The 23,751-nt window shown below is 42.8% G+C and overlaps 2 protein-coding genes and 1 long non-coding RNA gene across 3 annotated transcripts in view; 2 read left to right on the plus strand and 1 right to left on the minus strand.

Annotated features, from left to right (window-relative positions):
* Window positions 1-201: 201 nt before the first annotated feature.
* LOC138212267 (uncharacterized) lies at window positions 202-1,610 on the minus strand. Its single transcript, XR_011179418.1, has 3 exons — window positions 1,087-1,610; window positions 484-544; window positions 202-395 (listed from the first exon to the last, which is right to left on the minus strand). It is a non-coding gene; the product is annotated as an uncharacterized lncRNA (long non-coding RNA).
* Window positions 1,611-5,945: 4,335 nt separating this feature from the next.
* Window positions 5,946-23,751, plus strand: part of LOC138212251 (protein NLRC3-like) — a 45,281-nt gene continuing 27,475 nt past the window's right edge. The window contains exons 1-5 of the mRNA XM_069172556.1: window positions 5,946-9,408; window positions 10,412-10,555; window positions 10,825-10,927; window positions 11,038-11,184; window positions 11,748-11,861. Coding sequence (XP_069028657.1) covers window positions 10,839-10,927; window positions 11,038-11,184; window positions 11,748-11,861 — 350 coding nt within the window. The 5' untranslated portion in view covers window positions 5,946-9,408; window positions 10,412-10,555; window positions 10,825-10,838. The remainder of the gene's footprint in view (window positions 9,409-10,411; window positions 10,556-10,824; window positions 10,928-11,037; window positions 11,185-11,747; window positions 11,862-23,751) is intronic.
* On the plus strand, window positions 13,581-22,330 carry LOC138212259 (NLR family CARD domain-containing protein 3-like; the record flags this gene model as incomplete). Its single annotated transcript, XM_069172563.1, has 8 exons — window positions 13,581-13,631; window positions 13,776-14,001; window positions 14,261-16,064; window positions 16,153-16,326; window positions 16,688-16,861; window positions 16,981-17,154; window positions 18,249-18,295; window positions 21,448-22,330. Coding segments are annotated over 8 exons (3,192 nt in total), but the record flags the coding sequence as incomplete, so codon positions are not given.

Below are 23,751 nucleotides of genomic sequence, written 5' to 3' on the forward strand. Positions count from 1 at the left end.
AACGGTTGTTGAAGCTAAAAGACGCGACATTAAAACATCTTTTCCTCCATATTGAGTTATTTCATGGTTCTGTCCTCCGTTTGTTGTAGAAAACCATAAATCCCGGGACGTCCTCTTTCTTCCAGTCACACAACTGAAAGTAACTGAAGCCCACCCAAAGAGTCCCACGGTGACCTCTGACCTCTGACCCCGCCCGACATGTTAGAGGACTGTGGTGGAGATTTGTCAGCTTCCTGTGAGTCAGTGAAACCTTCATCCAGACTTCGTCCAGGTTTCCACGGTGAAATCCCAAATGTTCACGTACCTGTGGTCACTAAAACGTGAGGAACTCAGGTGTTGATGTTGATAAAGAGACCAACGTTGGAACACTTCCTCATGAAGGTTGTTGCTTCCTGCTGCTCCATGAACATGCAGGAATTATATATATTTGTAAATATAAATCAGGTAGAACTTATAATTAAAAACAGTTGTTCCTCAACATACCTGCCTGGAACATCCACGGTACTGTTGAGTCTCTCTGAAGCCTCACATCCCTGCTGGCTGACTGGGAAAGGAAAGGAAATGCTTTCAGAAGAAACACCAAACTATGCAGCTCATAATATGATACTCTGATAATAGAAACTTCAAAACACCTTCAAGTTTCTTATCAAACACACATGATGCTAAATTCAATCTACGACAGAGAAATACACGTTAAATAAATGACTCTTTCACTCCATGAATGCTTTGAGTTCCAGAAAGAGGAAATTCATCTCTAAGATAATAATAATGTCATTTTACGTGAATAATAAACTGTCGTAGAAATACGTTTTCTGTCATTCAAACAGTTGTGAGTGTGCTAATGTTTTCTAGAAAGCTCCTTTTAGTAAATAAGTGTATTAAAACTAGTGTAGTAAAGTAAGCAGCTTACTGGATAACAAGCCATCAGCAGCAGAGCAGTGACTGTCTGACATCAGGGCGGCTAACATGAGCTCAGGACAAATGATAGCTGGCTTCAACTGGAGTTCACCAATTCATGGTGAAACTAAAGGAGCTTTAAGATCATCATGATTTTAAGATCTGGAACTGACGTGACACAAAACTCACATGACCTCAGAGGTGGTTGAATCTCCATCTTCTGCTCTTTTTAAATCCCTCCATTGAACTTTTTGTTCTCGGCTCCACGAACACGACTCAGAGAATTCTTTGGGACCGACTGAAAATGGCCGCCCTCCTCCACCACGGTGAGGGTCCATGTGAGCCGCTGCCCGCTGCTCTCCGACACGTTAGCTCTTAATCCGACATGAAGGATGACGCTGTCAGTCGGAGATCATCGATGAACCGTTCAAACATCACGTTAGTAAACTGGTGAAAGTTTCTAGTGAAGTTTGAAGTGATGGTGAAACATCAGTCCCGATGTGTTCCTCTCGCTGCCGAACTTCGTCTGAAAAACGGGGATTTTCTAACTTCTTCCTTCGTCGGTAAAACACAGTTTAATTTCATTTGACCGAAACACCATCTGAATCTGTCCTGACCTCAACTGTCACTCGGCGTGTGTTCAGTCCGTCACATGTTCTGATTTAAAGCAGGAAATATCTATTTTTCTGTCTGCTTTGATGAACTGAATCCACCTAACAGCTGATAACAACTAAAGTTTTATAGAAATACAACTTCCAAAGGTTTTCCTGCGCGCGCTCCTGTCGTTAGCCCCGCCCCTCTAAGAACCCGGTAGGTTACCAAGAAGGTCTCTCTGCTTGTCCTGATTGGCTGGCAACAGATTGACACCTGACCAACCAATACGGTGAGGACACGAGAGGTTCAAGGGCAACTCAAAACTGTAGGACACTTCAGGACTTTTCCAAACTACACTTCTCTGCTGATGAACACAAATGCAAATTCACTGTTACAGAATTACAAAGAAACACATGTAAACAAATTAGCAGGACGCTACAAGTGTTTATGGACATATTTGAAACATGCAGAAGGAAGTTAAATACTGCAGGTATTTGAGTGAAACTCCACCTTTATTTTCTAATGAATGAGGGATTATTTTCAGATGGACCTCCAGAAAACTAATAAGAAGGAGTGACTTTAACTAACAACACCGAGATAACTCCTTAGAAAACATTGATTGAATTTCATGAGAAGTTGAATGGGAGTCTATGGAGCCGGAAGCTTTTTAGAGACAACCTCTAGTGGGACTAGAAGGTATTGCAGTTTAAGACACTTCTCTATCGCCCTGATTTTTCACACCCCGAAGTTACGTCCACTTTTATATACAGTCTCTTTCTGGAGACAAATGAATAAAAAGGCTGTTAAAGAAAAGTGTTTGGGATTAAAAGTCCATTTGAAGCGGAGACACCTGGAACCAGGACTGAGGACCAGATTTCAGGTCCCTGGCAGGAAGCTCAGGCTGCTTTCTGCCTCATAACAAACCAACATGTCCAACATACAGGCCTGTATGTGGTCCAAACTGCTGCTGCTTCATCTCATGTCTCTGTGCTGATCTTTGGTTGGTTTGTCAGCTCCATCTAGTGGACAGACAGCAGAGCTGCATCATGTGATCTTGGATTTCTCTGCCACAGGTTAGACTGGTTCTGAAGTCACTCTGATGCTTTCAGACTCGGACTCTGAAGTTATGAGGAAGTGATGGCTTCCTCAGATCAAACGCTCTCAGACACCAGGACAGACGAGGGACAACGAACAGCTTCTTCTCTCTGAATCTTTCCTCCACACACGAAGGTGGAAAGTGTCTGGAAGTGGACCTGAAGTCGAGCAGGTGAGAATCCTCCCAGAGAAATCTGGACATGTCTGATGAACTCTGACCTCACCGTGTTGGATCACTGACTGGACCCTAGAAATGTTTCCTGATGTCGATCGACTGTTTCAAAACGTCTCCTGGATGCTTGTAGGTTTAAATATTGTTTCAGAATTTCTCTGAGTTGAAGAACTTGACTTCAGACTGATTTCCAGGATTGTTGTTGGTGATTACCTGGTAAAGTGAACATCAGTCTGACTGTAATCTGATCTGGAGTCTTCAGTGAAAACATTCAGAGAAAGTGTGGGATATAGATCTGCTTAGTGCATATGAGGGCTCATATGTTGTAAGCTAGTTGGTTGGAGGGGGTGGTGGTTGTCTTCCTTCACCCCCTGGAGTCCTCCAGACAGCCTTCTGTTCCTGTTAATGCCTCAAAGAACAACAGTATGTGACCCCACAGGTTGCAGACCACCTCCTGTGACCTTTTGGTTTGGCCAAGCAGTATCACTCTCATTTACATACTGGGACTTTTGTCTACACCTTAGGATTGGTAGTTGGTGGTACGACCTATATGTAAGTGATGTGGTGTGATATGTATATGTGTTGTATTGTTGTGAACATAACCTAGCACAGAAGCTCAAAATATATACTGACTGTAAACATTGTAGAACACATTGCTTATGCAGGAACTTATCACGTGTATGAAATATGGCCAAATGTAAGATGCAACTAGTGCATCATATTAGAAAATGAAATGTGTTCTAGGGAACTGAATGTGTTGACTGTTTGTCTTATCATAGAAAACAGGAACCTGTGCGGGCGGGTCACGTGGGGTGCAACTCCCTATCAGGCAAAAGGAGGTGTGGGTTAAACAGAGGACAGTGGAAAAGTACTGAGACAAACATTTGCAAATGTTCCCGCCTCTTCCTGTAGTATAAGTGTGTGTGCCGGAAAGCGGGAAGTTAGACTCCAACAAAGAGACCTCTGGTTGATGTTGGGCTCTCCAAGATGTCTTGTATGCTATGCTTAATAAAAATAAGCTCAGAACTAAAACTGCCTAAAGACTGCCTCTATCAACGGACTCGGGGAAAACAATTGGGGATACAACAAAAGTCAGAACTGGTTGGACAGCTTTGATCAACTGTAAACAGAAGAACATTTATTTTAACCTTTTAATACCTGCAGTGTTCAAACAGCCGTCTTACAGCACTGAGACACTCGGTTTCACTCAACACCTGCATCACTAACATTTTGGGGATGGAAAGTTATTTTAACATTTTTATGACGTTGTCGCAGAAGATTTGTGGATTTTAATAAATATCTTGAGGACGCACAAATTCCTGAATGAAAGATTTATTTTCAGAGTCAAATTTTAAAACATCAAATATATTTGGTGTTCAACATTCTGTATTTGTGGAGGAATCTGGGGAAACTTTAATCAGTTTTAGACTCGTCCTGTTCAGGGCTCAAAGGTGTCTTTCAGTCCTGAGTTTTAGAGCCATGTTACAGACAGTGATGAGAACTAATGTGTCCTGTGCTGTGAATGTTGTTGTACGTACTGAGCAGGTTGTTGTGTTTGAGTGAAGCTGTGGGCTCTGCTATGGATCAGTGGGAGGACAGAGAGGACGGAGACTGATCAAGCATTTAACGTCTGATTCTTGCAATCAATGTTCCCTTTTCTTTGACAAAAAGTTTTTTTTTTAATTTTTTTTATCATCATAATGTAACAGCCTTTATTTTAAAGTACTTACTTTCCTCAAGACCAAATTTGATATATTACGATGGAATTCATGTTTGGGTTTGAACCTGCTGCTCAGTTGGAGCCTTTTTGAGTGGAGTTTATGTTCTCACTCTGCCTGCGCTGGTTTTCTTCGGGTACTTCGGCTTCCAGACGAGCATGTTAGGTTCATTGGTGATTCTAAATTGTCTGTAGGTGTGAATGGGAATGGTTGTCTGTTTTTGTCTGTGTTGGCCCTGTGATGGACTGGACACCTGTCCAGGGTTTACATCGCCTTCGCCCAAAGTCAGCAGGGATAGGCTCCAGACTTCCTGTGAGCCTGTTCAGGACAAAGTATAGATAATGGATGGATACATGAGTAGAGGAGAGTAGAAAGTGGCATGAAACAGAAATACTGGCATATTTTGCTCTCTGTACTTCCTTTGTACAACAGCGGGGACAGATACAACATGACGTGATTTCAAAAAGTGTAACGACAGTATTTTCTATCTGTACATTAGTCGACCGGTCAAACTCTGAATTGAGCTACTCAGCTTTGCTGGGAACATTTATTTGACATGTGTATGCAGGTCATTATATAACGGTGTCTAGTCATTTTGCAAACGCAAATGGTAGTTTTGTTGATTCCAATCATCACCTAAATTAAAAATCTGATGTCAGTCAGGTTAATTCAAACTTTTACTGGTCAATCTTTTTATGTGACAGCAGGATGGAGAGTGTGTGTGTGTGTGTGTGTGTGTGTGTGTGTGTGTGTGTGTGTGTGTCTCTGCTTTAACTTCACTTTGCTTTTGTTAAATAAACTCTGTTTATTTGCATTTGTTTAATACGTTGCAACACTGGTTTTTACCAACGTAACAACAACTGGAGGGTTATTAGCAGCACAGTTCAGTGAAAAGGCTCCATGAAAGGAAAGAGGAACTAAATCTCAGGTTTTTGGTTTGACTTTAAAACTTACATCAGGACCAGTTGAAATTCAAACTAAAACTTTGAAACCATATCAATCCCTCTTCCTTTTAGGACTAACACCAGTTAAATATTATTGGATTTCCTGGTAGATATTTGGAAGGTATTTGTAATCAAACTCTCAGCAGCTGCTTCATCTCAGACTGGTCAGGGCTTACAGCGGTACGTGCTTGTTTGGATGTTTTCAAAAGGCCTAATCTCCGTTTTCTTTGAAGTCACGAGGTCTCCGGGAAACAGAGTTCTCAAAGTTTCACTTTCAGTTTTAACATGACTGATTTACAAGTAATGTGCAGGCCGAGTTTTGCAGCCGCTTAGACCCATCACATGACATCAGATCTGTTGAAGAATGTGGGAGGGTTTTGTGAAGTACAGTTAGTTATCTAACGGTCTCTGCTCTCTATATACATCTGAAGGAGACTGGGGGGACATGTGATACTGCAGCCACATCTGCAAAGACAGGCAGAGCTGAAGAAATACACATCAAAGGGTAAGTTTATATAATAATCTTATTGTGTTTTCACTTACAGACTTAAATCTGCTAAATCTGATCATGTACAGTAGCTGAAAGTGACCTCTTTTTAGGGCCTGAGCACTGAGCATCTATTGTCCTGTTGTCCTGTTGTCCTGTTGTCCTGTTGTCTTATTGTTCTATTGTCTTATTGTTCTATTGTCCTATTGTCCTGTTGTCCTGTTGTCTTATTGTCCTGTTGTCCTGTTGTCCTATTGTTCCTGAAGGAATTGTCTTTCTTCTTCTTATTCTTACATAAAGTGATTTTCATTTTTGGAGGCTTTATCATATTCAAAAACTCATAAAAGTAAATAAACATTTGTCTCCTGGTGAAAAATTTAGTATTCTAGTGGAGTCGCGAGGGGGCGTGGCCAAACGGCTCGAGAGCGCCCCCTACAGAGATGCCCCGGCGGCCACATTTACCTAAATTCACCAAATCCGGTGGACACGTGTATCACACCTGGACGCACAAAAAAGTTACATCGCACCGTTACGTCAACTCAACAGGAAGTCCACCATTTTGAATTTAGTCGCCATTTTGGGCGATTCTGACATGTTGTACTTTGTTGAACTCCTTTGAGGGATTTTGTCGGACCGACTTGAATTTAGGTTCTCTGGATAGAAAACATGTTTGAGATTAAATCTTCTTAAAATAATAATAATTCGTTTTCATCGATGTGTGTGCCCGTGAGAGGCGGCCATTTTGAGCGTCTCACCATTAAACTAGGAGTTTCTTTAAATCTTATGTACATGGACCGACCTTCTCCAAACATCACAGGTATGATAACAGCCCCGCCCTGAAGACCCCTGTGGGGTAATATTCGCTCATAGTCATAGCGCCCCCTGTTGGCCACTGGAAATGACACTTTTCATACTTTCACATTCTACGTCGAGCTGGTTGATCCCATGAACGTAAAGTCGGGTCACAATAACCGAAACATGTAGTTGATGATATATTGAGACATTTGTTTGACTTTGTCAATGGGCGTCGCCGTGACGATGCGGCAAAGTTGGATGTCTCGCCGTGACACAGGAAGTTGATGTTTAAGGTCAACAGATGCTTGAAACCTCACGAAACGTGTGACATACATCCGGCGTGGTGAGACCATACAGCTGATGTGTGTTTTGCGAGTGGGCGTGGCCAAATGGCTCTCCAGCACCCACTGCTGGAGACAGGAAACGAGGCAAAAATAGCAACTTTAAGAGGGGATATGCAGCCCCTCGCACACTGCACGTCAGGGAGGCGGATTCGGGGAGGCGGATTCGGGGAGGCGGATTCGGGGAGGCGGCGCGCAGGTGTGAGGGCCCGTACATCACTGCTTGCAGTTTTAATTTACAAAATATTTTTCCAAAAGTGATATTTATACATTTAAACTACACATAAAATATAATATGAAATACTGCAGATACAAAAAGGAGCTTCAGGCAGTGTTATAAAAGGACAAGGTGAATCTCTGGTAAAGAGAAGCTTTGATGCTTATGTTACTGGGAGGTCCAGTGGAGATGAGAGATGTTGATATAGCAGTGAGTTACAGAGGAATCAGAAGGAGAGGAGACAGTGATGACTGCTGGTTTGGAAGGAACGATCAATCCTGGAGTCTGTTCTGCTATGATGATGGTCGTTACTCTGTTTGGCACAATAACAGAGAAACATTCATCTCCTCCTCCTCCTCCTCCTCCTCCTCCTCCAACAGAGTAGCAGTGTATGTGGACTGTCCTGCTGGCACTCTGTCCTTCTACAGAATCTCCTCTGACACTCTGATCCACCTCCACACCTTCAACACCACATTCACTGAACCTCTGTATCCTGGTTTTAGGTTCTTGTCAGATGGTTCCTCAGTGTCTCTGTGTTCTCTGTAGGAGGAAGAGTCTGTGGAAGTGACAGCAGCTTTAAATGTTGATGGTGGATGAAGTTTCTCTTTGGTTCACCGTTGAAACACTGATTGTGATGTCACAATATGTTTTGTGTCAGAAGTAGTGAAATGATGTCCTCACCTCTGAACTTTGACCTTCACTTCCATGTGGACAGATGAAGGTCAAACTGAGCTCTTTGGCTGATAAACATCAGCAGATTCTGGAAACCTGCTGCAAGACGGCCTGAAAATAACTTTTACACTCGTCATGAATCCTGTTGAAATGTTTTGTCTTTTAGTTGATGAAATGAAACGTGACCGTACTTAGATATTTGAAGAAAGGCTCATTTAATGTCTGTTTGCTGTAGAGGTTGTGTTTAAGATGTTGTTTGAACCAACTATGTCCAACCCTCTGTAATATCACTGAAAGGTTCAATTATTGTAAATAATTCACATTTCTATCAGCTGACAATAATTGTTGAACTTAACCTGTTTCTGCTGAATCTACAGTTTGTTTCCAGCTGAAAGAAGTTGTTCATGAATGAAAACTAAAGTCTGTATCAAGCAAATGCAGCTTTTAGAATTATTGACAATTTATCAGCTCCAAATATGTGAAATTAGAAGTTTATAAGAGCTTCTGTTGGTTTGTTATCAATAAAAATAAAAAGTCTACTTTTTAGCATTTGATTTTTTGATATTTTAACCAATATTTAAAAAACATGAGCGATCCCCAGTATTACCATCTTTACACTATTGTTTTACACGTACTCATGTTTTCCAACTGACTTGTAAAAGAAAATTAACACATAAAATAACAATAATCTCATTTTACATGAGTATTAAACTGTTGTAGAAATACATTTTCTGTCATTCAAACAGTTTTGAGTGTGCTAATGTCATCTAGAAAGCTACTTGTAGTAAATAAGTGGATTAAAACTAGTCTAGTAAAGTAACCAGCTTACTGGATAAAAACCTGAACCTCGATGGATAAAGATTTTTTTCACTACAGCAGCATTATAGATACAGGAAAAGCAATCAAACAACAGAGTAAAAATATGAAATACTAAACATAAAAATGCACAATATATGTAATAAAATAGAATAATATTAATTAAATTAAAACTAACTAAACAATAGTACGAGGATATAAACAAACAACCAACAGTGTTATTGTTGTGAGATTGATTTGGCCAGAGGTGAGTTATTGTACAGTCTTATTGCATATTTGCACTTATTGAAAGTAGCAGGAAGTGTCCAGGGACCGTGAAGAAGGAGAGCCGAGCTGGTAGCAGAAATGAAAAGGAGCCTGAGGTGGAAAGAGGAGGACGAAGGAAAACCACAGACTGATTAGAAAACTGTTCTCTGGGTTTGAAAAGTGAAGCCATGAAGTGTAAAACCTCTACGGGCCACTAGGGGCTCCAAAAACCACCTGTCAACTTCCTCAAACTTTTATTTCCTTGTTCGGAGGAAGTCAGAGAGCTGAGAGACGTCTGAACTCGTCCTGCTGTCCGCTCCATGTTTCTTCTTTCTCTGCTCGGTTTCCATCTTAAAGCTGCTGATGAACTTCTTCACTCGCCGGCTTCACGACGATTATTTCCTCCATCAGAAGGTAACAAACAGTTTCCATCTTCATCTGATAGGTTTTTGACATGGAACCGGTCCGATCAATAAAAATGGCGTCGCTGTCTGTCAGATCAACGCTGACTCTTCTGAAGCAGCTCCTGAACTTTTAAACCCAGCTCAGTTTTCCTGAACTCGTTCTGTGTTTTCTGTTGCGACCGCATGAAGAGTCGACATGTTCAGTAACTTTGAAACCGTCGATCATTTTAACGGCCCGTGTGATTCAGTTAGTGGGGAGCGTTCACTGTCCGGTCTGACGTTGTTCACAGCTGGACTGGTTGGTTATTAACAGGTAATAAAGTCATCAAATATGTGACAGTCAGTCAGAGATCTTTGAAAATGTTCACAGTGAGGAGGAAACAGAAACACGTTCAATTCTCTTTCTGGAATAACGGAGCATGTTTTTCACATCATGTCTGCATCATGTGTTCAGAAACATGTTTTACATTCTCACTGTCTCACTGATGAATGTTTTGCTGTAGATGATGTGGGATTCATAAAAAAACAACAAGGTTCAAAGTTCTTTTATTGCAGCTATAAAATGATAAAACCTTCTGTGATGACATCGTTATCATCCATCAATGATTAAACAGCAAAGACATCAAATACGACACGACTACAGAAACAGTTTAAAAAGATGTTTTTCACTGAGGTCATATTTCAACATCAGCGACTCTTAGAAACTACAGCTGTGTTGAATGTTTTCATGGATCTGTTCAGACTCTCTCAGCTCTTTGTTGAGCTTCAACACAGATGGAGGCGTCGCTGAAAAACAGCCTCAGCTCCTCCAAATGGAGCAGATTTTACAAGTCAAAGAAAATATGAACTTTTATAGAAAAGTTACAGCCTGTTTAGGTTTAATACTTTTACAGATTCTCTGTTCTTTCCTTCTTTCATGTAGCAGATAGAAATATTCACATTTATCTTTGGACTCTGAGATATTTTATTTTCTTGTGATCTGAGTTGAACTCTGGTTTTCTGTCATCTTGAAGTTTCCAGACTTTGACAGTGAGGTTCTGAGAGGATGACGAAGACGTCAGACTGATGATGAAGCAGAATCAGCAGCAGCTTCTCTCTCTGTGTTTCCTCTGCAGGTGAAGGTAGAACGACTCTGTGACGGGATCTGAATTCACCTGGTGAGGATTTCATTCACTTCTGCCTGAATTCATCACATCACCTCCTTTAAACAAGTGAAATATAACTTCTACCAGGTAGATCAGAAAAACACACCTGGACAGAAATGAAGAGAGTTCATGTTGTTTCCTAACATCCATCCTCAGTGGAAATCTGAACAGGATCTGAACTGTATTTACTTTGGCGCCCTCAGGTGGTGGAATCCAGAGTGACACTGTTGTAGTGTGAATGTTGTTGTACGTACTGAGCAGGTTGTTGTGTTTGTGTGAAGCTGTGGGCTCTGCTATGGACCAGTGGGAGGACAGAGAGGACGGAGTCCGTCCCTCTAAAACCACTCTGTGTGGGGAACATGAGAGCCGGACCGAAGCTCAGAGGTGAGACGACCGTCTCTAACTGTCCACGACTCTTCTCCACGTCACAGCTCAGCACTCACATCACTGCACCATCATTATTCTCACTCAGAGCTCTGTGTGTTCTGTTGAAGAACAAAGCAGCAGCTCAGACCTGCTGGACCTGGACCTGGACATGGACCTGGACCTGAACCTGGACATGGACCTGGACCAGGACCTGGACCTGGACCTGCACCTGAACCTATTGACTTCAAAGATGGACACCAGTCTGTTAAACAAAGGTAATAATATTTAAAGTTTGTCTTTTGGTTTCAAACCCTCCTGATGTCATAACGTCTTTGTGTTGAACTTATTATTCACCTCGATAGAAGATTGGAGACATCTGGAGAGACAGTTGGCAGCTTGGACAGATGATCTCAGGCAGTTGAATCTGTATGTTCGTTGAAAGGAACCAAACTGTCTTCACACAGAGACTCAGAAGGAAATCTGTTCAGGGAGCTGGAGAGGAGGAAGAGTTGTCTGTAACAAGTAACCCTGCATGACGTGGTCCTACAGTCAGAAACCTCAGAGCAGGCCATCATGTTTGAGCTGTCAGTGAAGATCAAATTAAAGAGGCCCACAAGAAGAAAATGGTCAAAGATCACAGGGGTGGGATCACCTCAGCTCAGAGGATCAAAGGACGTCAGACTCAGATTCTTTAGTCTCTTTAGTTCAGCAATGCCAGTTTGTTGGAACTGCAGGTTCATGGAAACACACTGGATGTATTCATGTTTCTGTTAGCGTCCAACAAAACACACAATCTGCAGGGTTAAAACTGAAAGCTCCACATCTCTGTTTCCATCAGGATCCTTCAGCAGGAACCAGATTCTCCTGAACCCAGCTGTGTGTCCATGAAGAGTGACCGGTCTATGAGGGCAATTATTACCTTCAAAGATGGACACCAGTCTGTTGAACAAAGGTAATAATGTAAAAAAGTGAAGCTTTCTAACTGGACCTGTATTCAGGCAGCCGCTTGTTAACCCTCCTGTTATGTTTGTTTCTTCGGTACAGCAATGATGTTCCCGGGTCAATGTGACCTGGTGCATGTTTAATCATCCAAAAGTTGTCAGAAACCAAAGAATCCTACTAAATATAGTTTGTACCTCATCACCAACACCATTACTAACAATTCAATCAGTGTTTAGTGGAATGGAGTTATTCACCCCTCCATAGATCATAGTTCAATGAGGATAACTCACTCGTTTTCATGAAAAATACATGTTCAAACTAGTTTTTAGGTACACTGGAAAAACCTAGATATAAATCTCATTAGTCTACCATAACATGTATTTTTTCCTAAATTTTATTTGCATCTTGAAACTTTCTTTTTTTCATGGGGTGATGTAGATAAATAGAGATGAGACACCTCTGCTGTTCAGGGTCATATTGACCCGCTCACTCAAAATCAAGCCAAATGAGTCATAAGGATTGTGTTTCATCCAGCTCCTTCCACTTCTCCCCCAAAACATGTGTCCTTTCTAGATTAGTCATTTCTACAATGACTTTCTGTATTGAGTTTTGAATGACCAGCTCAAAAGCTGACTTGATGTCTGTGATACGAGTCACTACCATCCTGGTTGGACCTGGCTCTGTCTTTACAATGTTTTTGGCAGACGGTCTCAGCTGATGTGTATCGGGTGAGGATGACCGCTGTATTTCATGATTTGTTGACACGAATGTCTCGCTTGGAGGAACAGGTTTATCACTTTCCTCATCTGATGGTTCATAATCAGTCCCATTATAATCTGAATTGACCTCAACATGGTCTTCATCTTCAGACACATCCTCCTCTATTTCACTGTCGTGATCAAGGATGTGCTCCAGAGCCTCCAGGGCGGTCATCCTTTAGTTTCTGTTGCTCATGTTGTCCTACAGTAAGCTGCTGAGTTGTATCTGCAGAGTGTATAGTTGGTAGGACTCCTAAGACACCATTTTGTATGTTTCGGCCCTCTCCTGCGAAGTGTGGGTGGAGGTTTCCTGCAGGAAAGAAAAGGTTCCCTTCAAAATAGTATCTGTATTTCTAACACAGGTGGTAGTTAGAAAGAGAGTGTGTGAGATTGGGATGAAATAGGGTGTGTGTGTGTGTGTGTGTGTGTGTGAGAAAAATGGGGCGAAACATGGTGGGAGGAAGTAAGAAAGACTGTCTCACATTTTCAAAGAAAGAAATGATCTAAACTTGAACATTGTTTGACCCGAACATCATCTCTGTAACATAAACCTGCAGGGAGGGGTTGCCAACACATGATATTGAACTTTTTATTTTTATTTTTATTATTTACATTGATTAAACTAATTAAGGCAAGCAGAAGAAGTTTGATACGGAAAAAGTACTTCAGGCTGAGCTTTGAGTGAGTTTTTTTGAATCATGAAGCAGCAACAGAGAATCTCCTGCACATCACCTGCAGGGTTTAAACCCACTGAATCCAAAGGTTGATAAAAGTCTGAAGATCAAAGGTAAGAATGAGAAATACTGGCATCTGACTGGATTAGTGATTTAAAATGGATGTTTTGTCTTCCTGTTCAGCTTCTGTCAGGTGTTGGTTGTCTTGGTAACTAAAAACATGAAGTCTCTTTACTTTATGTTTCTGGATTAATTGTGACCAAACATCTTCTGTTTTGATGTTGACTTTACAGAGTTGATCAGCAGGACTCAGACGTTCCTGAAACAAACCTGGACTCCATATTTCTGGTGTGTAAACACACACACTAAATAGTGAATTACCAAAACTCACATTCTCCCTGCTGCACTCTGTAGACCAGCAGGATTTCAGTCCATATTTAAAATGATCTGATACGTTCTGTGTATTAAAGTTGATATATTTCTCTGTTTCAGCTGCTGGAGGAGAACATGATCAGTTTTGTAAAGAACGAGCTGAAGAAGATGCAGAAAATTCTGAGTCCAGATTACCCAGAATGCTTAGAGAGTCAGATTGAGGATGAGGAGGTGTTGGAGGGTGAGGATGAAGAGCAGAGGAGGAGCAGAGAGTCATTTCTGAAGATCACACTGCACTTCCTGAGGAGACTGAAGCAGGAGGAGCTGGCTGACCGTCTGCAGAGCAGTAAGAGGATTTTAACAGCTGGAACATGATGGAAAGAGGAAACATGGGAGAAACTTAGATTTCCAAACTCTGCTGTTAATATGATGCAAACATCTTCATCACATCTGTGAATTCTTCTGGACTGAAAACAGTCAGAAACTGTTTGTCCACAACTGATGTGAAGAATTGTTTCATGGAGACAAAATGTTTAAAATGTTAAAAAGCTTATCTGCAGGTTTACTGAGACATTCACTTGTTGTTTGTTTGTTTGTTTGTTTAGGAATTGTTGTTCCAGAGTGTCGACAACATCTTCAATGTAACCTGAGGAAGAAGTTCCAGAGTGTTTTTGAGGGGATTTCTAAAGCAGGAAACCGAACCCTTCTGAATGAGATGTACACAGAGCTGTACATCACAGAGGGAGGGACTGCAGAGGTCAATGATCAACATGAGGTCAGACAGATTGAAACAACATCCAGGAAACCAGACAGACCAGAAACAACCATCAGACAAGAAGACATCTTTAAAGACTCACCTGGAAGACATGAACCAATCAGAACAGTGCTGACAAAGGGAGTGGCTGGCATCGGGAAGACAGTGTTAACACAGAAGTTCACTCTGGACTGGGCTGAAGACAAAACCAACCAGAACATCCAGTTCATGTTTCCGTTCACTTTCAGAGAGCTGAATGTGCTGAAAGAGAGAAAGTTCAGTTTGGTGGAACTGGTTCATCTCTTCTTCACTGAAACCAAAGCAGCAGGAATCTGCAGCTTTGAACACTTCCAGGTTGTGTTCATCTTTGACGGTCTGGATGAGTGTCGACTTCCTCTGGACTTCCACAACAATGAGATCCTGACTGATGTTACAGAGTCCACCTCAGTGGATGTGCTGCTGACCAACCTCATCAGGGGGAAACTGCTTCCCTCCGCTCGCCTCTGGATAACCACACGACCTGCAGCGGCCAATCAGATCCCTGCCGAGTGTGTCGGCATGGTGACAGAGGTCAGAGGGTTCACTGACCCGCAGAAGGAGGAGTACTTCAGGAGGAGGTTCAGAGATGAGGAGCAGGCCAGCAGCATCATCTCCCACATCAAGACATCCAGAAGCCTCCACATCATGTGCCACATCCCGGTCTTCTGCTGGATCACTGCTACAGTTCTGGAGGACGTGTTGAAAAGCAGAGACGGAGGACAGCTGCCCAAGACGCTGACGGAGATGTTCATCCACTTCCTGGTGGTTCAGGCCAAAGTGAAGCAGGTCAAGTATGATGGAGGAACTGAGACAGATCCACACTGGAATGAAAAGAGCAGGAAGATGATGGAGTCTCTGGGAAAACTGGCTTTTGATCAGCTGCAGAAAGGAAACCTGATCTTCTATGAATCCGACCTGACAGAATGTGGCATCGATATCAGAGCAGCCTCAGTGTACTCAGGAGTGTTCACCCAGATCTTTAAAGAGGAGAGCGGGCTGTACCAGGACAAGGTTTTCTGCTTCGTCCATCTGAGCGTTCAGGAGTTTCTGGCTGCTCTTCACGTCCATCTGACCTTCATCAACTCTGCTGTCAATCTGCTTGAAGAACAACAAACAACATCTGTTTTGTCTAAAGTCTTCAGAAACAAAACAAAACTAAACCATCTCCACCAGACTGCTGTGGAAGAAGCTTTAATAAGTCCAAATGGACACCTGGACTTGTTCCTCCGCTTCCTTCTGGGTCTTTCACTGCAGACCAATCAGATTCTCCTACGAGGCCTGCTGACACAGACAGGAAGTAGCTCAGAGACCAATCAGAAAACAGTTCAGTACATCAAGAAGAAGATCAGTGAGAATCTGTCTGCAGAGAGAAGCATCAATCTGTTCCACTGTCTGAATGAACTGAATGATGGTTCTCTAGTGGAGGAGATCCAACAGTTCCTTAGATCAGGACGTCTCTCCACAGATAAACTGTCTCCTGCTCAGTGGTCAGCTCTGGTCTTCATCTTACTGTCATCAGAAGAACATCTGGATGTTTTTGACCTGAAGAAATACTCTGCTTCAGAGGAGGTTCTTCTGAGGCTGCTGCCAGTGGTCAAAGCCTCCAACAAAGCTCTGTACGAGGATTTATCAACCATTTCAAATATGTTTCATTTTGTAAATAACAAATAAAACAGTTTGTATTCATTGTTAATTCTTCTCTAGGCTGACTGGATGTAACCTGTCAGAGAGAAGCTGTGAAGCTCTGTCCTCAGTTCTCAGCTCCCAGTCCTCCTGTCTGAGAGATCTGGACCTGAGTAACAACGACCTGAAGAATTCAGGAGTGAAGCTGCTGTCTGCTGGTCTGGAGAGTCCTCACTGTAAACTGGAGACTCTCAGGTCAGGAAACAACTAATCCATCAAATTGGACTTATATTGAGTTATTTAAATTATAATTTAACGTTGTCTGTGTCTTTCAAATCATAGATCTTTTTGAAAATCTCCCCTGCATTATTGTGGTTTTGTTGTCATTAAAACAGTTTTAATTTAAATATATGTAGACTAACAACCTAACTAAACGTTTAATTCCAGTAGTTTCAGTGATGTCAGGTTGCCTGACAAACATAAACACGTATAGATAAATGTGGGGTAGCTAGTTATTAGCCAAAGAAAATGGAAACATTTGTATAATTGAAGACATATTCTTAAATCATATCAAGATTAAGAATAATTGGGTCAAATATGTACATTTTCTTTTCAGACTGACTGTCTGTAACCTGTCAGAGAGAAGCTGTGAAGCTCTGTCCTCAGTTCTCAGCTCCCAGTCCTCCTGTCTGAGAGATCTGGACCTGAGTAACAATGACCTTCAGGATTCAGGAGTGAAGCTGCTTTCTGCTGGTCTGGAGAGTCCTCACTGTAAACTGGAGACTCTCAGGTCAGGAGATATCTGGTTGTTGATCAGTTAAATTATCTTTAAGTTCATGTTGGTGCAGATGTTCAACATCTGTAAGATTTTCCTTGTTTCTGGAGTTGATGATATTTTTGTGACTCCAGTCTGTCAGGTTGTCTGATCTCAGAGGAAGGCTGTGCTTTTCTGGCCTCAGCTCTGAGCTCCAACCCCTCCCATCTGAGAGAGCTGGACCTGAGCTACAATCATCCAGGAGACTCAGGAGTGAAGCTGCTGTCTGCTGGTCTGGAGGATCCTCACTGGAAACTGGACACTCTCAGGTATGGACAGACAACCAGAGCTCACACAGTGCAGGTTTGTCTCATTGATTTGATTTCATGTGTTGTTGCTCAGGTCCATCATCATGAAGGATGACTTGTTTCTCTTGTTTCTGTTCAGAGGAGTGAGGAGGTCTGAGTTAGGAAATGTGGATCCTCAGAAGTCTTTTATCAAATGGAAACAGCTGTTCATTAGAAACATTGTGAAGTTGGTGTCAAATCCTTCTCATCTTGAACCATGTTATCAGCCTGGCTGTAGGGACGACAGTGTTCCTCAGTCGATCACCACTTTGGTCCAAACTGATTCATCTCAACAACTAATAAACATGAGATGAACTTCAGTTCAGACATTTATGATCCCCAGAGGATGAACCCAATAGGTTTACACTTTTAGTTTGTAATAAAGTATCTCGACAACTATTGATTGATGTATTACCATAAAAACATGCGGCAGATATCCACAGTGCAGAAAGAATAAACCTTCATGACCTCAGAGATCACCTGAATTTTGATTTTTCTCCATCATCATCTCAAATTTGAGAAGTTCAGGACTCAAAGTTCAGCCTCAGTCTTCACTCTGAAATGCAGTCGTTGTTACATGAAGTTTTAAAATCAAGTCAGTTTTATTTTACAGTCCAGAGTTACAACTTTTCCTCCCAGAGCTTCAGTCTCTACAGCTGACTCCCTCCATCATTACACCCTCGATTCTGAACATGTAAATTACACAAACCAACTGAATGTGGTGGTTGGACTGATCTGTGAACAGTCTGAAAACAGTTCAGCTGTTCATGTGAATGTTGGTCAAACTGTTCATTTTAAGGGACAACATGCAGAGACCAATATTTCACAAGTGGGAGGACATCAATAAAAACAGAGCAGATCAGTGGAGACTGAGCTCTCTGATTATTTCTACATATCTTCTTCTTCTTCAGGTGTTTTCCTCACAGACAGCAGTGAAACCATCAGAGACAGTTGACACTGATGAGTTTCAGCCTGTTTCTGTGTCTCACCGACAAACTGAGGAACTCTGCTTCATGTTAAACAGCAGTTAGGACTCCTGTTGGATAGAAAATCATTGTGACTGTTTCTTCCTCCAGGGTGGACCATGGTGGAGAGCAGAGGTTAAAACCTGGTCTGAGGAAGTGTAAGTTTGACTGAAACACATTACATTACATTACATTATATTACATTTCATTTCGCTGACGCTTTTGTCCAAAGCGACTTACAATAAGTGTATTTCAACCATGAGGGTACAAAACCCAGAACAACAAGAATCAAGAAAATACAATTTCTTCAAGAAAGCCAAACTACAAAGTGCGAAAAGTAAGTTCCATTTTAAGCTACTAAAGTTCTCCTATTCAAGGTGAAGTCTGAAGAGGTGTTTTTTTAGTTTGCAGCGGAAGATGTACAGAGTTTCTGCTGTCCTGATGTCGTTGGGGAGCTCATTCCACCATTTAGGAGCCAGGACAGTAAACAGTCTTGATTTTGTAGAGTGTTTAGCTCAGTGAGGAGCAACAAGCTGATTGGCCGATGCAGAGCGGAGTGAACGGGCTGGGATGTAAGGTTGGACCATGTCCTGGATGTAGACTGGACCTGATCTGTTCACAGCATGGTACGAAGTACCAATGTTTGGAAACGGATGTGGGCGGCAACTGGTAACCAGTGAAGGGAGCGGAGGAGGAGGAGGAGGAGAAGGAGGAGGAGGAGTGAATTTCGGGAGGTTGAAGACTAGTCGAGCTGCTGCATTCTGGATGAGCTGCAGATGTCAGATGGTACTAACAGGTAGACCTACCAGGAGGGAGTTACTGTAGTCTAGGCGTGAGATGACCAGAACCTGGATCAGAACCTGGAACAGAACCTGGACCAGAACCTGGATGAAGATGAAGATGATGGACATGTAGTTACAGAAGCTGGGTTTGAAAATGAGGAGCATATATCATCTATCTTTTTAGTAAAGTAGTTGACAAAGTGGCTTGGTAGAAGGGAGGAGGGAGGAGAGGGGGGGGGGGTCAAGGAGGTTGGATAAGATGGAGAAGAGGTTTTTGGGATTGGAAAATGAGGATTGAATCCTGGTTTGGTAGAAAGATCTTTTGGCTGCAGAAATAGAGGCAGAGAAAGAGGAGAGGAGAGATTGATAAGTGAGCAGGTCGTCAGGGTGGTTAGATTTTCTACATTTCCTTTCTGCTGCTCTCATAGTGTCTCTCAGACAACCACGGAGCTGGGGAGGACTGGAGGACATGGAGGAGGACAGAGACAATCAAGAGAGGAAGACAGAGGAGAAAGGAGAGTGTCTGTGGCTGAGTTAGGATGCATGAGGGAGAAAGAGTCAGTTGAAGGGAGGGCAGATAAAACAGAGGAGGGAGAGAGGAGGGGGAGACGAGGAGAGAGGAGGAGGAGAGGAGGGAGAGAGGAGGGGGACAGGAGGGAGAGAGGAGGGGGAGAGGAGAGAGAGAGGAGGGACCAAGAGGAGGAGGACAGGAGGGAGGGTGAGAGGAGGGAGAGGAGGGAGGGAGAGAGGAGGAGGAGAATAGGGTGAGAGGAGGAAGAGGGAAGGGAGCAGGGAGAGAGGAAGGGGAGTGTAGGGGGAGAGAGAGGAGGGAGAGAGGAGGGGGAGATGAGGAGGAGGAGGAGGAGAGGTGGGAGAGGATTGGGAGAGGAGGGAGAGAAGAGGGAGAGAGGAGGGGGAGAGGTGGGAAAGAGGAGGGAGAGAAGAGGGAGAGATGAGAGAGAAAGGAGGGGGAGAGGAGGGAGAGAGGAGGGGGAGAGGAGTGAATGTTGTGACTGACAGGTCCAGAGTCTGTTGATGTGGTCAGGTTGTCAGTTTGAGAGAGTCAGAGATAAAGAAGTGGTCGGAGACATGAAGTGGAGTTACAGTGAGGTTAGATGTGGAGCAGTTTCTGGTGAAATATAGTCCAGGTGGTTCCAACCTTTGTGAGGAGGAGGGGAAGGACTGAGGGAGACAGCAAAGGAAGACAGGAAAAGGAAAAGGTCAGATGATTTCTCTGTCTGGATGTTAAAGTCACCCAGAAGGACAAGTGGAGGACCATTTTCTGGGAAGTTTGACAGGAGGACGTCTAATTCATCCAAGAAATCTCCCAAAGAACCTGGAGGACGGTAGAGGACAACAATGTTTAATTGGACCGGATGAGAAACTGTCACAGCATGAAACTCAAAAGACAGTGAGGTAGGAAGTGGAAGTGGGGAAAGAGAAAAACTTCATTTGGGGGAGATGAGTAAACCTGTACCACCTCCTCCCCCCTCCTCCCCTAACAGGAGGTCTGGGGGTGAGGCTGAAGGAGAAGGCAGAGGACAGAGCAGCAGGGTGGATGTGTTGTCCGGTGTGATCCAGGTCTCAGTGAGACCAAGGAAGTCCAGCGATTGCTGGATATCAAAGCCAGAGATGAAGTCTGTCTTCAGCTGACTGTCAGTTCCAGAGTCCTCCTGTGACGAGGTGTTGGGTATGTGTGGAACGGGTGGGATAGATAAGAGAGGAAAGGTTACGGTGTTGGTGTGAACGAGTGGGAGGCTGATAGTATCTACGAGTAGATATACGCACAGGTACGGAAAGTACACACATATTCAGATAGCAGTAGTTATACTCAGCGTCCCCCGGAGACTCCAACAAAAGACTCCTTAGTCTCCATCCTCCGAGTCTTCGTACGATGAGCCCTCACAGACGCTGAAGCTGACTCTTCAAACACTTCCTGGTTTTCCAACAGGGTTGGCTACAGCTGGTCAGACCACACCCCCTGCTCGTTAGGCCTCCCGTCACCAGGTGTTACAAATGGGCAGCAATAGAAACTCACCACTGATTTCTAAACAAAGAAAACTTTCACACAGTCTCTAAATTTGGTCCCAAACTGTTCCCGGAGAGTCTTTTTACCTCAAACGGTAGAAAGTAAAATACAACTTAGTCCTTAATAGAATTGGAATAAAAGACCATCAGTTTAACTCTAAACTTGTTCTCTTTGACTCTCAGTTACTTGAGTGAAAACAAGAATCCAATCACAAACAATTCCAGCTACCAAAAACCATCCAAGCTTTATCAGTCAAGATATCCTAAAACAGCAGATGCAATAATAAACTTGATCAGAGTAGCGTATTTAAAGATTCTACTTTGTCTTAGTTCAAGTGATCCAGCTGGATGTCGTCCCCCAAAAGTCAAAGCCTGACAAAAAGTATCATCATTAAACTTTCTATGAACGAACAACAAGTCAGGAAGTAAAGAAAGAAAAAAGCCATCAGATGTGTCAGATGATAAACTGCAGCTGTGTCGTGTCTTTTTCTCTCCATCAGATTTCTGTGAACTTGAACTGGACACAAACTCAGTAAACAGAAAACTCAAACTGTCTGACAACAACAGGAAGGTGACGAAGGTGGAAGAAGATCAGTCATATCCTGATCATCCAGACAGATTTAACTGGTGTCCTCAGCTGCTGTGTAGAACTGGTCTGACTGGTCGCTGTTACTGGGAGGTCAAGAGGAGAGGAGGTGTTGATATAGCAGTGAGTTACAGAGGAATCAGAAGGAGAGGACACAGAGATGACGGCTGGTTTGGAAGGAACGATCAGTCCTGGAGTCTGAACTACTCTGATGGTGGTCGTTACTCTGTCTGGCACAATAACAGAGAAACATTCATCTCCTCCTCCTCCTCCTCTTCCTCCTCCAACAGAGTAGCAGTGTATGTGGACTGTCCTGCTGGCACTCTGTCCTTCTACAGAATCTCCTCTGACACTCTGATCCACCTCCACACCTTCAACACCACATTCACTGAACCTCTGTATCCTGGATTTATGTTCTGGTCAGATGGTTCCTCAGTGTCTCTGTGTTCTCTGTAGGAGGAAGAGTCTGTGGAAGTGACAGCAGCTTTAAATGTTGATGGTGGATGAAGTTTCTCTTTGGTTCACCGTTGAATCACTGATTGTGATGTCAGAATATGTTTTGTGTCAGAAGTAGTGAAATGATGTCCTCACCTCTGAACTTTGACCTTCACTTCCATGTGGACAGATGAAGGTCAAACTGAGCTCTTTGGCTGATAAACATCAGCAGATTCTGGAAACCTGCTGCAAGACGGCCTGAAAATAACTTTTACACTCGTCATGAATCCTGTTGAAATGTTTTCTGTGTTTGAGTTGATGAAATAAAACGTGAATATTTGAATAAAGTTTCATTTAATGTGTGTTTTCTGCCGGGTTGTTTAATATGTTGTTAGAACAAACTGAGTCCACCCCTGTGTGATCTCCCTGAAAGGTTCTGCTTCTGTTCTGCTTCTTAATGTGAGAAAACCAACAACGACGTCACCCGTCGGTTTGTGAACGGATGTTTTAAACCCTCCGTTATGACATTCAGCCGTCGACATCTCCGCCAGAAATGACCATATTTGGACGAGCTGGGGAGGAGGGAGGGGTCTAACGGAGACGGAGGACACTATGCCCCGCCCACCGATACAGGAAACATGACTTCCTCCCAGGCCTGTCAATCAAACATACACGCCCCCAAACATAACAATGTTCAAGGTGTGAACTACTGCCCGTTCTGTCATCATCACCTACGACTCCACGTCATCACTTGAGTATCAATGTCGTCGTCTCCGTCCCGTCGTCGTCGTCTCCGTCCCGTCGTCAGCACCGACTGTTTCCTGGGCAACGATATCTGGCCTCAACTTCCTGTTTACGGCCTACAAGTGTGAATCATCCAGGAAGTTTTGTCACGATGCGAACGAACCAAACCGTGGTTCAGTTTGATCCGGACGGAAACGTTCTCTTTTAGTCAGATCAGATTCTGGTACTTTGGTCCGAGGCTCCTTTCACACAATTCACAATTCAGTTTATTTTAATTTAAAAAATCAAGTAAAACGTTCGATATAAAGATAGAAATGCTCTATAATTAAAATCCACTAATTAAAGTCAAATCAAAATGACACTTTTATGGACACATATTTTCTTATCTGTCAGCTTTTTGTATTTTTTTTTTTTTTTCAGAACTTTATTGAACAAGATGTAAGTTTACAAACAGTGTAGATTAACACTCATTATTTCGTACAGAAAAGGCAGCAATGTGGAGATAACCGGACAGTAAATAACAAACAACAAAAGGAACAAAGAAAATACAAATGAATAAACATACATCGATTTAAATACATAAATTCCCTCGATGCCAAAGTATTTTTGTTTTGTGTTTGCGCCCCACGGTAGACGTCACGCGTTGGGGGCGTGGCTTTACGACACTCTGAAACGCTATTGGCTGAGCGTTAAATTTGAAACGTAACGGGAGCAGCGAGCAGCAGCTCGGAGGACGGAAACACCACAAACGATGGAACTTATCAGCAGAAAACAGATTTGTTCATCCAGTCGTCCCGATAAGAGTTTAATATATCCACAGCAGAGGAGTTAAATTACTTGTTTTGTTCAGACGTCTTAAAAACTCTTCAAATGGACATCGCTGCGTATTTACAGGAAGTCGCGCGGACGTTAGCCGGTGTTAGCTGACTGCTAACGTATTGCTGTGTTATGAGCACTTTATAAAAGATTTAACTTTTATAAAATTGCCTTAACGTTCCTTCATTTTCATGGATTTCTCCGACTCTATTTTTGTAGGTGT

Source organism: Embiotoca jacksoni, unplaced genomic scaffold (assembly GCF_022577435.1).
Source record: "Embiotoca jacksoni isolate LCO1_2020_lvr unplaced genomic scaffold, fEmbJac1.0.p SCAF_54, whole genome shotgun sequence".
NCBI classification, from domain to species: domain Eukaryota; kingdom Metazoa; phylum Chordata; class Actinopteri; family Embiotocidae; genus Embiotoca; species Embiotoca jacksoni.